At 45.5% G+C, this 13,494-nt stretch overlaps 1 protein-coding gene across 1 annotated transcript; it reads left to right on the plus strand.

The window, feature by feature from the left end:
- Window positions 1–10,425, plus strand: LOC308158116 (metal regulatory transcription factor 1-like; the record flags this gene model as incomplete). The annotated part of the gene is made up of 11 exons (XM_080531713.1): window positions 1–456; window positions 1,490–1,728; window positions 4,101–4,232; window positions 5,255–5,328; window positions 6,436–6,569; window positions 6,688–6,768; window positions 7,285–7,342; window positions 7,550–8,145; window positions 9,514–9,580; window positions 9,848–10,104; window positions 10,360–10,425. 11 exons carry the CDS (start codon window positions 1–3, stop codon window positions 10,423–10,425), a joined length of 2,160 nt encoding a protein of 719 aa, XP_080387839.1.
- Window positions 10,426–13,494: the final 3,069 nt, after the last annotated feature.

A 13,494-nucleotide genomic window follows, 5' to 3' on the forward strand; every position in this document is an offset into this window, starting at 1 on the left:
ATGCCCTCCGAGAAGGAAGTTATGGTCAACTTGGAACTGCAAGAAGAGGAGGACGGAGAGCAGAAGGCGACCTGCAGCAGCAGTGACATACTACCACCCTTCCCTCTGGGTGTCAACACAGTCTATGACAGAACAACAGTGCTTATTGAACAAGATCCCGTAGGTACCGGTGCTGATGGCATGGACGAGGAGGAGGAGGAGGAGGAGGAAGAAGAGGATGAGGATGAGAAGGACACGTTGATGACGTTCTTATCTGAAGGCTGTGAAGGGGGTGAGGGTTGGTCCGGCATGGGGGACCACTGGCAGGAGGATATGTCCCAGGGCTATGTCCACCACACCATCTCCCCAGACCAGATCCACTTCACCATCTACCCTGGTTCCACCCCCATGCCCAGGCACATCGAGGGGGCCACCATCACCCTGCACTCAGAGTGCCCAGAGACCAAGCACAGGGAGGTAAACGCCAACGGGGTCACAGCAGGGTCATCGTACGTCTTGAAATGTTGTATTTGGATGTGGTAGTACTATTCTCTTTCAGAATGTTTTATTCCGTTCAGTCCACTGAACATCACTCTGTTATTGCTCAGTGCTAGAAGTGGAATGAAAAAGTGTTCATTTTAGGAGCCTGGTACTCATCCATATTTTACAGTGAATATCTGAGTGTGTACGTTAGGCCTCCAGTATTTATGAGACATACTGTCAGAGAACACCCTCATCCATTACAATTCACCAGCACAGGCAGTTCCTGGAGTTTGAGGAGGATAGGTGTGATTTCTCTTTCCCACATTTTCTCTAATGTGACAGGGTTGCTTCTTGCTTGAATAATCTTACAATTATAGCTAGATGGAGAGACTCATAACCTCCATCAAAAACAACCTTACAACAATCATTTGATAGGGTGAAACCATCACACCGCGCACACACTTTGTGTTTAACTGTTGCAAGAATGCCTTAAATTCTACGAAATGTAATACCGAAGGACACTTCAAGATGGAGCTGTAAGATATCCTCATTGAGTCATTGCCAACAGAAAATAGACTTTGCTAGCGAGCGCTGTATTGATGAAGGTGAAAAGCAAACTTTTCATGATGAAGTCGCTGAGTGAGGGAAAGAGACAGGAGAGGGAATTGGTTTTGGGCCAGTCAGGGAACTAGCTGTGAAGCTTCTGTTTGCCATCATCAGCCTCCCATCTCCAGAGGCCTGAGTCATTACATTTCAAGGTCTTCGCAAATGTCTTGACGAGATGAAAATCTCCCTCCTCTAACTTAACTTCATCGCTCTTTCCCCTCTTGATTACGTTCAGAAATGTGATGGGGGTTTAACATAGATGATTAGTTTCAAATTCAGTGTCTCATGAATATATCAATCAAAACATGTTTATTTTGTGATGTAAGAAAACATCTAAAGCGCATGATCTCGAGCGTACAATATATCTTCAGTCATTTTGAGATTATTTGTGTTAATGACGTCTTCCCGCCCTGTTCTAAAGGTGAAACGCTACCAGTGTCTGTACGAAGGCTGTCCTCGGACCTACAGCACGGGGGGGAACCTGCGCACCCACCAGAAGAAGCACCGTGGAGAGTACACCTTCGTGTGCAACCAGCAGGACTGTGACAAAGCCTTCCTCACCTCCTACAGCCTGAAGATCCACGTACGTACCCACACCAAGGAGAAGCCCTTCGAGTGTGACGCCCATGGCTGTGAGAAGGCATACAACACACTCTACAGGTGACATCAGCTCAGGCATGACCCTGAGATGACCCCAGTTGTATTTGTATTATATATAATGCAAAAAAAAAATGTCTGCTAATATTTTGCCGAATGAAAGAAATGCTTTTCGATTTGTTTTTTTAACCAGACAGGTGAGAACCTGTACTATATAGGCCTGTTGTCAGCTGCATGATATTTTCATTCACTCTTTGATTACGTTTGAGAGCCGGTTCAGCTAATAATAAATGCCATTTAGCTGATGCTTTTATCCAAAGCAACTTACATTGCAGTGAGTGCATACACTTTTCAGTATATATGGAATAGAACCCAACAACCTGAGTGTTGTTAGCGCCATGCTCTACCAACTGAGCCACAGAGGATGATATATTATATTATGTTTCAGCTACTGTGATTGTCCCCCATGTGGCTCCGTCTGATTCCATTGGGCTGACAGGAAGGAAGCACTGTGCAATGGATCGATAGTGTCTGACCTCATTTGTCTGTGTAACTGACCAGTGTTCCAGTCAATCTAATTAACACCCCATTACGATAATCCCCAGCCCGCTTCCTCTCTGGGTGTTGCTATGCTGTCCCAGCATAAGTAGAGAGTCATGTCAATGTGAACACTGATGTTTGAACCACCAACTTCTCAAAATGTAGAGTTCAAAGTGTGTGTGTAGGTGTGTGGGATCCAAAGTCCAGAGTTGACATAGTAAAGGGGGGTTCATTGGTCTCCTCTTCGTGAGCCTTTGTAGCAGCTGATGTCTGGACTAGTGGTCAGGAGTGGGAGTAGGGTCACATAAGTCCTCAGGGCAACCATTGAGTCGGCACCCTCCACAACCTCCTCAACACAACCTCCACCACCTCCTCACTATGTTCATGAACATAGACTGCCCCAGTAGCTCTACCTCTGAGAGGAGCTGAGGTGAAGTGCTGGTTGAGGCCAGAGCTTTTCTGTTCACTGCTTCGCCTTTCGACAAGGTCACTGACATTGAATGTGGTATTTATGTGTGAGTGGTATTCATTCAGCTAACCTTTAAATGATTTTAAGATGACTTATAAGCTTTTTCTCTTTCAAATGAATGTAGTCGTTTTAGTTTTGGTCTTATTATTTTTTAAATTTGTTTTTCATATCATATGAACACATTCTGTAACTCTGGCCCTTGGATTCACAAAATATTGTTTGGAAAATACAACAGTAATACATTTCAATCGAAAACTTTCAAAACACCCAAGGACACTGTACAAGCTTTATATAAACTCCTCCCCAAAAAATTGGAAACATTATTTCAGTCGACTCTTCCTCCCCTTTAATAATAACAATTGGTATTGTATTTTATATCGTTGGAAAGCCTCATTAGTCACCTTTACAACGAGGTACAACTTGTAAGGATCATGCATTCGTGGAATGAGTAACACAGCTAAACGTGTGGGTAGCGGCCCAAATCTTTTTTCCAAAATCCCCATATTCTGTGTATAATAATGCAATATTCTTCTGTTGGTATTCACTCTCGTTTTGAGCTTTAAGTGCTGGCAGTGTATGTCAGTCACAGGTGTGTGACTGGCACCTGAATGGCACCTAATTGACAGGAATGATATTCTGGGGCCAGTGGCGATCCCATATCTCCAGAATCTGGGACCTAACTCCATCCTCCAGGATGACAACGCTCACCCCCACAGACCCAGGATCATCACAGAGTACCTCCAGAATTTGGGAGTGGAGAGGGTGGAATGGCCTGCCGTGAATCCAGACCTCAACCCAATTGAACACTTGTGGGATCAGCTTGGGCATGCTGTGTCCATCCAGAGTGACCAACGCAACCATGTTGGCTGACTTGCGGCAAATACTGGTTGAGGAATGACCAGCATGAGGAGGAGGTGCCAAGCTGTTGTGACTGCGTATGGATCTTCCACACGCTACTGAGGTCCCTGACAGTGTAAAATGAATAAAGTGTAAAAATTGCCAATATGTCTTGTTTTTTCCTTATTACTGTGGGAGAGTGCAATCATCCAATCCACCAAGCAACTCAAAACAAGAGTGAATACCAACAGAAGAATATAGGGGATTTTGGCAAATATTTTTGGGCCGCTACCCACACGTTTAACTGTGTTGCTCATTCCAGGAATGCATGGTCCTTACAAGTTGTACCTCGTTGTAAAGGTGACTAATCAGGCTTTCCAACGATATAAAATACAATACCAATTGGTATTATTAAAGAGGAGGGATAATCAACCCAAATATTGTTTCCGAACTTTTTTTGAGGAGTTTATATATATATATATATATATATATATATATATATATATATATATACTGTATATATATATATATAAAAGAAAACAAAACTAGCAATGTTATGATGATATTGAGTATGTGTGTTGGTCTGTAGGTTGAAAGCCCACCAGAGGCTGCATACAGGAAATACCTTCAACTGTGAATCTAATGGATGCAGCAAATACTTCACCACACTCAGTGACCTGAGGAAGCATCTCCGCATACACACTAAGGAGAGACCATCCAGGTGAGCAGAGAGTACCAACAGGCCATCTCAACTGGGAAGGGAACTGAGAGCCTTTTGAAGCCAAATCGAAACAGTCTTACCAGGCTCATGTAGTACTGAAGTACTGCTGTTCAACGTGTAATTATTGCCCTGTAGCTCGGATCTTAATGTCTCCACCACCATCATTTTAGATTTAATTTAAATGTGTCCTTTTATTAATCATGTTGCCCCATTGAGGTGCAAAGACCTCAGTCCTGCTGTGAATGTCAGAATGAATGGTGGAATAGAGTAGGTTTTCAGGTTAGAGAGGATGGCCACAATTGGTAGGTGGTTGGTTCGATCCCCACCCCAGGAGGGAGCCGGATGTGAGCTGGTGACTGGAGGGTTGTTGGTTCGATCCCCACCCCAGGAGGGAGCCGGATGTGAGCTGGTGACTGGAGGGTCGATCCCCACCCCAGGAGGGAGCCGGATGTGAGCTGGTGACTGGAGGGTTGATCCCCACCCCAGGAGGGAGCCGGGTGTGAGCTGGTGACTGGAGGGTTGCCTGCATCATATCTCAGGTGCTGTTGTGCCCTTGAGCCATGGCACTTGCTCACTCTTCCTTCACCTCCTAACTGCTCCAGGGGCGCTGAAACAGGCTGACCCTGTGCCTAGAACGTAGAGCTCTGTTCTCCCTGGGGTGGGGGGAGAGACAGTTTGAAACTGGCTGACCCTGTGCCTAGAACGTAGAGCTCTGTTCTCCCTGGGGTGGGGGGAGAGACAGTTTGAAACTGGCTGACCCTGTGCCTAGAACGTAGAGCTCTGTTCTCCCTGGGGTGGGGGGAGAGACAGTCTGAAAATGGCTGACCCTGTGCCTAGAACGTAGAGCTCTGTTCTCCCTGGGGTGGGGGGAGAGACAGTCTGAAAATGGCTGACCCTGTGCCTAGAACGTAGAGCTCTGTTCTCCCTGGGGTGGGGGGAGAGACAGTTTGTTGTCTCAGTACTTGTGCTCTGTTCAATGACAAAGTTGAATCTTATCTTATCTCTCTCTTTGTTCATTTCAGGTGTGACAATCTTGGCTGTAACAAGATCTTCCCCTGCAGTGACCACCTCAGAGCCCATGTCTTAGCACACACAGGTATGCTTGCCTGGAGAAGAGGGGTGAGACTCGGCAGGGGAGTCTGGTGGAGGTAGAAATTGGAGGACGGGCTCATTGTAAGTCATGTAATGGACACGTGTTTGATACCATGCCTCATTCTATTCAATGGATGAATAGGTGAGAGGATACTGCTCGAACTTGGGACACTCTTTCAGAATGACAAGGGTTAAAAGTAATTGAGTATTGAAAGAAGCCTTTGACAGAAATATAATGTAAATATAAATGTAAATGAGATGCAAATACAGTCACATTGTATGGCACTTCTTTTTGCGCTGGGCTTTATCGAGTATGCTTAATGGTGTACCGCTTCCTTCCTTCGCTGAGTCAGGATTCAGGACTCGACGCTCGCTGTTGAAAACACTTGGGTTCATTTCAGCCAGGGCTTCAGCGTTGCTCAGCTCCCCAGCTCCCCAGCCTCTTATTGGGCCATTTATTCCCCAAGCGCCCTGTCAGCACTTCCTGATGAGGCTATTTATCCACATCCAGTGAAGTGCTGAGATCACACATGCTCAGACAGTGGCGCTATAATTTGTCTTTTTTTCTGGGTTTCTTTCGTCTGATGTTAGAGTACCCAACCAACTCCTTCCTCCTCCCTGGCCCCCTCCTCCGTGGACTGGTTAGCCATTAATTGTGGAAATGTGAGTGGTGGAGTGAGGTCTGTGGACTCACTTTGGACAAACATTGTCTGCCTTTATTTTTGCGCAGTGGAAGTTTCCACTACAAGGACTGTGCTGTTCTGCTTGTGTGTGTGACCAGGATTTGGTGTTCTCTCTTCTCAGACAGCATTAGCACCTTTCCCCCAAAACCACAGGCCTCAAAGGCTTTGAACACAAGGTCTTTGCAACCACAGAGTCCAGTTATGACTGTTCATTAACATATTCATGGGTATGTTTATTGCTGAGAGTATTTAACCTCCTCCGTCTCATGATAATAAGACTTGTGGACTTGACCTTTCTCAAAACCAACACCAACTCACATTTTATGGGGCTGTAAACAATTATGTGGCTGTTGTCTGCTGAATAACTCCAACCTTAATAACTGCCTGTCTGTATTGTGGATGTGTTTGTGTGTCTTGTTTTCTCATAGGGGACACATCCCCTCTCCTCCCCCTGGAAAGAGACTGTGATAACTCAGGAAGCTCTCCTATCAGCCTAAGGGATCCCTCGAGAGGTCACCATCCTGGGCCGTCAACTCACAGTCACAGCCATTCCCTCTCAGAAGTGAGTCCTCCCTGCGACGGGTTTGAAAAGTGTGTTTTTGGTGTTAAATTAATCTGTTAATCTACTGTCAATATGATTGGCCCTCTAATCTACTGTATGTCTGTGTTTGGAAACACAGGATGCAAATCCTCAGTCCCCGTGCCTCAGTGACCTGAGTCTGATGTCCACTGATTCTCAACCCAGCCAAAACAATCTAAATGTAAGATGATTTGTAACTCTTTCTACTTATAGATGAATACACTTATATATACAGTACACTGAATATACGTGTTATATACATGCCCTCCATAAGTATTGCCACTAGAACTGGCTAACTTTTCCCAATTGTTCATGTAAGTGCTGACGGCAGCAGCAGAATGAATTCCGAAGTGTACAGAAACATCTTTGTCTGCTCGACTGCAGGCAAATGCCTGCAAATACATTGGATGGTACTTCATCAGTCTTCATACATCAATCTTCAGATTTAAATCCAGTTGAACATGCATTTCATTTCGTGTTACGTAAAAAAGTCCTCAAAACAACTGAAGATCACCGCAGTACAGTCCTGGCAGAGCATCACCAGAGAAGACACCCAGTGTCTGGTGGGGTTTAATGGGACGCAGACTTTACAGTACAGACTATACAGTACACGCATTCCTAGATTGTTCTGACTGAAGCCTATCGCTCAAAGTGTTTGCCTGTAAGACTTATACGCTGTGTCTTGTCCCTATGTCAGTCCAACGCGCTGGATCTGATGTTTGAGCTGATGTTTCAAGACAAGGACCAGCCAGCGGGTGAGTTCTCTGTTGACCACCACCGCCTTGTTGTTAAACCCCACATCTCTCGCCTCAACAAGGCAATTCAAATCTATAGTTTGACGTCTGTAAAACTCATGAAGGGTAAAAACAAGAGCGTAGGGAGTGGGTTTACATGGGGGGGGCATCCGCGAAAAGGGCTCAGTAGTGCTCATAACACTCTCTATCTCTCCATCATCTATCCAGAGACGTCGATGCGTCCGTGCAGTTCAGAGAGCGTGGTTCCCCCCGTTGTGCAGGACCCCCTGCAGAAGAAGCCTGAGAGGAACCCCACCGTGGCCTCTTCGTCGTCCTCCTCTTCCTCTCACCTCTCCTTGACCGCTGGTCTCCTGGACACACCTCCAGCCTTCACCTTAACCAGCCCTGCACCCCCTGACTCCACCCCTCCTGGCTCTGTTGCCCACCCTGTAGCTGTCAGTCAGATGATTATTGATAACAATCCCTATCAGGTACCAGAGCAGCTGTTCAACCACGGCCTGCAACAACAGTCATCCAACCTGAGCCTGCAACAACAGTCATCCAACCTGAGCCTGCAACAACAGTCATCCAACCAGAGTCCACCACAACAGTCGTCTAACCAGAGCCTACCACAGGAAGCTGTCCCTGGCCTGGCTCTGTCAGGCTCACAGCCTCTCATCAGTGCTGCCCTGCAGGCCTCGTCCTTACAACTGCTCCCCTCCCTGGGGGAAACCCAGGCCGTCCTCCAGCCCATATCCTTGTCTGACCAGAACCTGCAGTGGATTCTAAACAGCGCCACAGCGATTCAGGATGCACAGCAATCGGTATGTTATCCTTCATGCCTGATTATTTGTGTGTGTGTTTGTGTATATATACAAGTAATGGGATATTTGAAGTAAATACATGACCATATATTACAGTCACTGAACACTTTATTAGGAACACCTGTACACCTTCTTATTCATTCAGGTGGTAATGGTGTGGGGAATGATTTCTTGGCATGTTAACCGTTGCTTGAATGCCACAGCCTATTTGAGTTGTTGGTGACCATGTGCCTCCCTTCATGGCCACAATGTACCCATCTACTAATGGCTACTTTCAGCATGATAATGCCCCATGTCAGAAATAAAAAAGTAAACAAACTACCGTAGTAAAAAACGAATAAAAGCAAAAGTAATCTCAAACTGATGAGATGACAATGAGTTCAGTGTTCTGCAGTGGCCTTCCCAGTCACCGGATCTGAATCCAATAGAACACCTTTGGGATGTGGTAGAACGGGAGATTCACAGCTTGAAAGTGCACCTGAAAAATCTGCAGGAATTGCGTGATGCAATCATGTCATCATGGACCAGAATCTTAATATTTCCAACATCTTGTGGAATCAATGCCATGAAGAATTGAGGCTGTTTTGAGAGCAAGAGGAGGCCCTATTATTAGTATAGTGTTCCTAATAAAGTGTAGATGTATACACACACACACACACACACACACACACACACACACACACACTGTGTCTGTGTAGCTGTGCCTTGTCAGTATAAAATCAGTTAAATTAAAAAAGTAAAAAGTATAAATTCTCAGTGTTTTGTTTATTAATCAATTTTTCCCATTTTTCATTCTTCTTTTTCTGTTGTATTAACCCATCATGTCATTGTGTTGTGTTTTAATGAAGCCCTGACTCATGCTGTGTGTGTGAAGACATTCAATTAGGATATGTAGAGGGGCTCCCAATCCCAATCGTTTGCCTGTTGGATTGGATCCAGTGCTACTGTTCACCAGTGGTGTTGTTAGGCCTGGGCATCCAGAGCTACTGTTCACCAGTGGTGTTGTTAGGCCTGGGCATCCAGAGCTCCATCCCTGAATGTTTTATGAATGGCCCCGGATCTCCAGATCCTGAGGGGGAAAAAAGAAAAAGAAAAAGAAAAAGAAAAGAAACGCTGTCAATTTAGCGCAAGCCCCCCCCCCCCCCCCCCCCCCACTCCTCAACCAAAAGCTCTGCTAACAACACCCCTTAATCGATTAAACTTGGGCTGGGCTGAGCCCCCAATGTTTCAAGACCCTAACAACGCCTCTGATGTTCACTGACCTTCGGATGCTTTTAATTAAAAAGTTCCACTGCTTTGCCATGAGGCAGTGACATTCGTTGCTGATGATATGCTCAAAACGCTCTCTCTCTCTCTTTTGTATTTCAGCAACACAGTGGTACCACAGTACAGAAACTCTTTCTTACCACAACCATACCTGTGGGAGAAAACATGGGTAAAACATGAGATTTATCTTTTACCCGGTTACATCTATAGGCTACACATCTAAATGTATCTTATACTGTATTACGAGTTTCATAAATACATACATAGATACATATTCCACATCTAGATCATGTCACCTCTTCTCTATGTATGCAGTGGCAGAGCTGATGAAACTATCGCTGCATGATAATGTTTGTGCGACTAGTGTGTAGTGTGTGTGACAGTGTTTGTGTGGGTAGATGACAGGTGTGTATGTGTGTCCTCTTGCGTCCTGTAGGGACTGCTCTGCAGCAGATGCGGCTGCCTCTCATCATCATAAAGCAGGGGGAGGGCTGTCAGTGCCAGTGCCCCTGCAGAGACGCCAACGCAGCCGCAGCCACCGCCACAGCGGGAGACAGAAACACTCCTGACAAACCCCCAGATCCCCAGGCAGAGCAGCTCCAGAACCAGGACCCATCCCTCGCCGAATCCCCTCAGCCTCCACCGCCGCCGCCACCAACACCGCCTCAGCAGCCTCCAACTCAACCGCCGCCTGTACCTCCGTCACTGCTGCAGTTCCCCTCCTCCTCCACCACCTTTAGTCTCACCCAGACTCCTCCTAGCCGGTTCCCCTCCTCCTCCACCACCTCTAGTCTCACCCAGACTCCTCCTAGCCGGTTCCCCTCCTCCTCCACCTCTTGTCTCACCCAGACTCCTCCTAGCCAGTTCCCCTCCTCCTCCACCACCTCTAGTCTCACCCAGACTCCTCCTAGCCGGTTCCCCTCCTCCTCCACCTCTTGTCTCACCCAGACTCCTAGCCAGTTCCCCTCCTCCTCCACCACCTCTAGTCTCACCCAGACTCCTCCTAGCCAGTGACGGTTCAAACCAAACATTGGAGAACAGGCGAAAGTGTTACCTTGGTGTGCCTGAACAGGCATTTACATTTTAAATATTTAGAAGATGCCAATATTCAAAGTGACTTGTAAGTGACAAGTACATTTGTCTCAGTAAGTGAATCATCTATGCATCAGTCATCATAAGAATCACAAATCTATGCTAGGACTAGGGGCCATTGGCAGTCACAATGCTAGAAGAAGGAAGAATGACTTTTTAAATGTATTTAGTTACAGTAGGGAAACTGTAGGGGGGTAGTGGGGATGAAGAGGTCTTTAGGAGGGACAGTCAAGATCGTGAAGATCAATCATCTGATGAAGCCATGCATGATTTGGTCTTTGGCCCAAAAAGAGTGAGGGATGTGGAATGACATCACATCCTGTCATTGATGAGCTTGTGAATGAGTGGGTATACTGTCTTATATACCTAAATGTGTGCAACACGCACTTAACACTACCTCGAATCAGCCGTCCCTACCCTAGCCCTAGCCTTAACCAGCAATAAACTGACACCAGACTAGTCCTTTGGGAGAGAAAGCGATCCTATGGTGCGCTGTAACATAGAGAGAATGCAATTTATTAGCTGTGTATTTTGATATATGACGTGTCTTGTGACAGTCCATTATGAGTTTGGAGAGAACAGCGGCCTCCGGGTAACGTGTAAAACTGGTGACTCAAGCACAAATCCAAGTCGTATCATTCCATTTTACTTTGTGTCTCGCTTGAAAGGCTGACATTTTCGGTGACAGAGCGAAAGAAAGAGAGTTGTCTAAACAGACGATTATGTCCAATACTTCGCACTGCACTTTTTCACAATTTGTGCGCAATAGATTTCCTGAACCCACAGAATTATCTTTTAGAATCGATATAAATACAGTTTCTGCACGGCTCGTGCGCTGCTCATGTGACCCTTAGGCCTGATAAAGTAAAAAGGAAAACGTATATTTGTTTTTGTATAATGCTCATGATGTAACAGATAAATATAATTTTAATCAATGTCATTTGTGATTTTTCATCATCCGTATTGCTGTCAGATATGAGCGTTATCCTTTCACGTGTACACATTGTGTCATCCTTAACCTCAGGACATGGTCCCTTCGTTCACACGCCTTTGTGATAGAAGAGGACCTCCTCCATGGGGACCGCCTGAGTGCATGAGGATTTTTTTGGGGTGGAAAATGGTTCTTCTTCTATATTTGGCCTGAGTTGTTTTACATTATTGAATGAGCTAAATGGAGGAGCAGTGAAGGAGGAGAAGTGCTCTTAAGCTCGTCAAACATTCCGTACCCAGTCGAGCCTACAGCCTCGTTCAGATGCATTTATATTCTCCTCTCCGTCCCATTTTTAACTGTCAAAAGTGTACAATATTTTTCGAATGACCGTGATATTCTAAAGCTGCGTGAGAAAAAAACATAATACTCTAATGCTTCTGTCCCTCTCCCGCCTCGGCGAGTGACAGCTTAATGGAACGATATCCGATGACAACGCCGGATTCAAGCATGAACAGGCTTCCTGAGAACGCCAACAACTTTGTCTCCCGCTGTCTAGTTTGTCAAAACCTATTTTCGTCTCCCCCCCCCATCTCTCTCTCTCTCTCTCTCTCTCTCTCTCTCTCTCTCTCTCTCTCTCTCTCTCTCTCACACAGGAGACTGCCCTTTAAGAGTTGACATTCTGGGGTAGAAGTGCGGCTGTCACCTAAAACTAAAGATCAGTGATGATGAGGACCACGCTGCTCTGGCTCATAGTGAAGCATAACATTTGTAACGCTCCCGTCTGGTGTTGACGGGTGATTTGCTTGGGCACAGCCTCTGTGGGGGTGTTGGACTGTCCCAGTGCGTTCTAATTAACCTCATAGCTAACACTTAGCGCAGTTGGGCAGTGAGCACTGGGGGGTTTGTTCATGTCCCTGATGGATGTCGGCACCCAATGCCTTGTGTTGTTGATATTTAATTTATGTAATGTGAAGCTATGAAAGGGGACATTCAGTGATAGTCCTCAGACATGGCTTACAGGTGTAAAACCGGTGTCACGGCATTGGCTCTGGGTCACTCACTTATGAAACAGAACTGTAGTAGCCAAAGTTCTGTCTAAACTGTCTTAAAGGAAACCTATTATGCTCTTTTTCCATAATGTAGGTCTCTGGGGTCCCCTACATGTAATAGATTTTTTGTTGTTGTTGAAAATACTGCTCAAATTTGAATATAAAGGCATTCTAGCATGCCTCTATACCCCTCTGTTCCTCTGAAACCGGCTGCCTAATTTCAAGGCCTATGAAATTAAAGAGAGTGATAAAACAAGTCTCCATGACCACACATTGGGTGCATCTTCAACCCAATGGCTCTTAAGACTGGTATGATAAACAATCTTTATTATGAAGATTATCAGAGTAAAACAAAAAACTATGGATATGTATTGTTATTTGTGTCCTTTTTTTAAACACACCAAAAATGTTCCAATAGTAAACAGACACTACATTTAATTGTCATCATCATTTGAAAGAAATACAGGAAAGAATAGACTATCAATGACAGAAAACACACCCATATACTGTACTTTAACAGTATTCTTTATCTTTAAGTATACTGTACTTTCAGGAGTTACACCTTAGAGATAACTGTTCTGTTATGTTTATGAGTTACACAGCCACAGTGACCCCATCACCACTGTAGTTTCTCCAGCACCCGTTTGAAAGGAAGAGAGTCAAAGTCACTCCCCACCACAAACCACTTATTTACCATTAGTTGTCTCAAACCAACCAATGACACTGTCATTTCTATGCACAATTATTTGTGTATACTCAGTATGCTCATAGAAACCATGTATTGTGACGAAAGTTGCTTTGGGGACGAGCCTCATCTGGAATGTTCCGGGTTGAGAGGAAACAAAAGGGTGGATAAAGACCAAGAGGGTAAGTCATGAATGTAAGACAACGTAAGTCACCTGCTCCTAAGTGGGAGCAGGTAGTGTCAATGCACCTGTAGACTCCTCCAGTCATACTCCAGGTGTGTCCACATCACCTGACCGGGACAGAGTACACCCAGCAGGGGGCCGT

The sequence above is a fragment of the Nansenia antarctica genome (assembly GCF_963989245.1).
Source record: "Nansenia antarctica genome assembly, chromosome: 5".
Classification (NCBI taxonomy): domain Eukaryota; kingdom Metazoa; phylum Chordata; class Actinopteri; order Argentiniformes; family Microstomatidae; genus Nansenia; species Nansenia antarctica.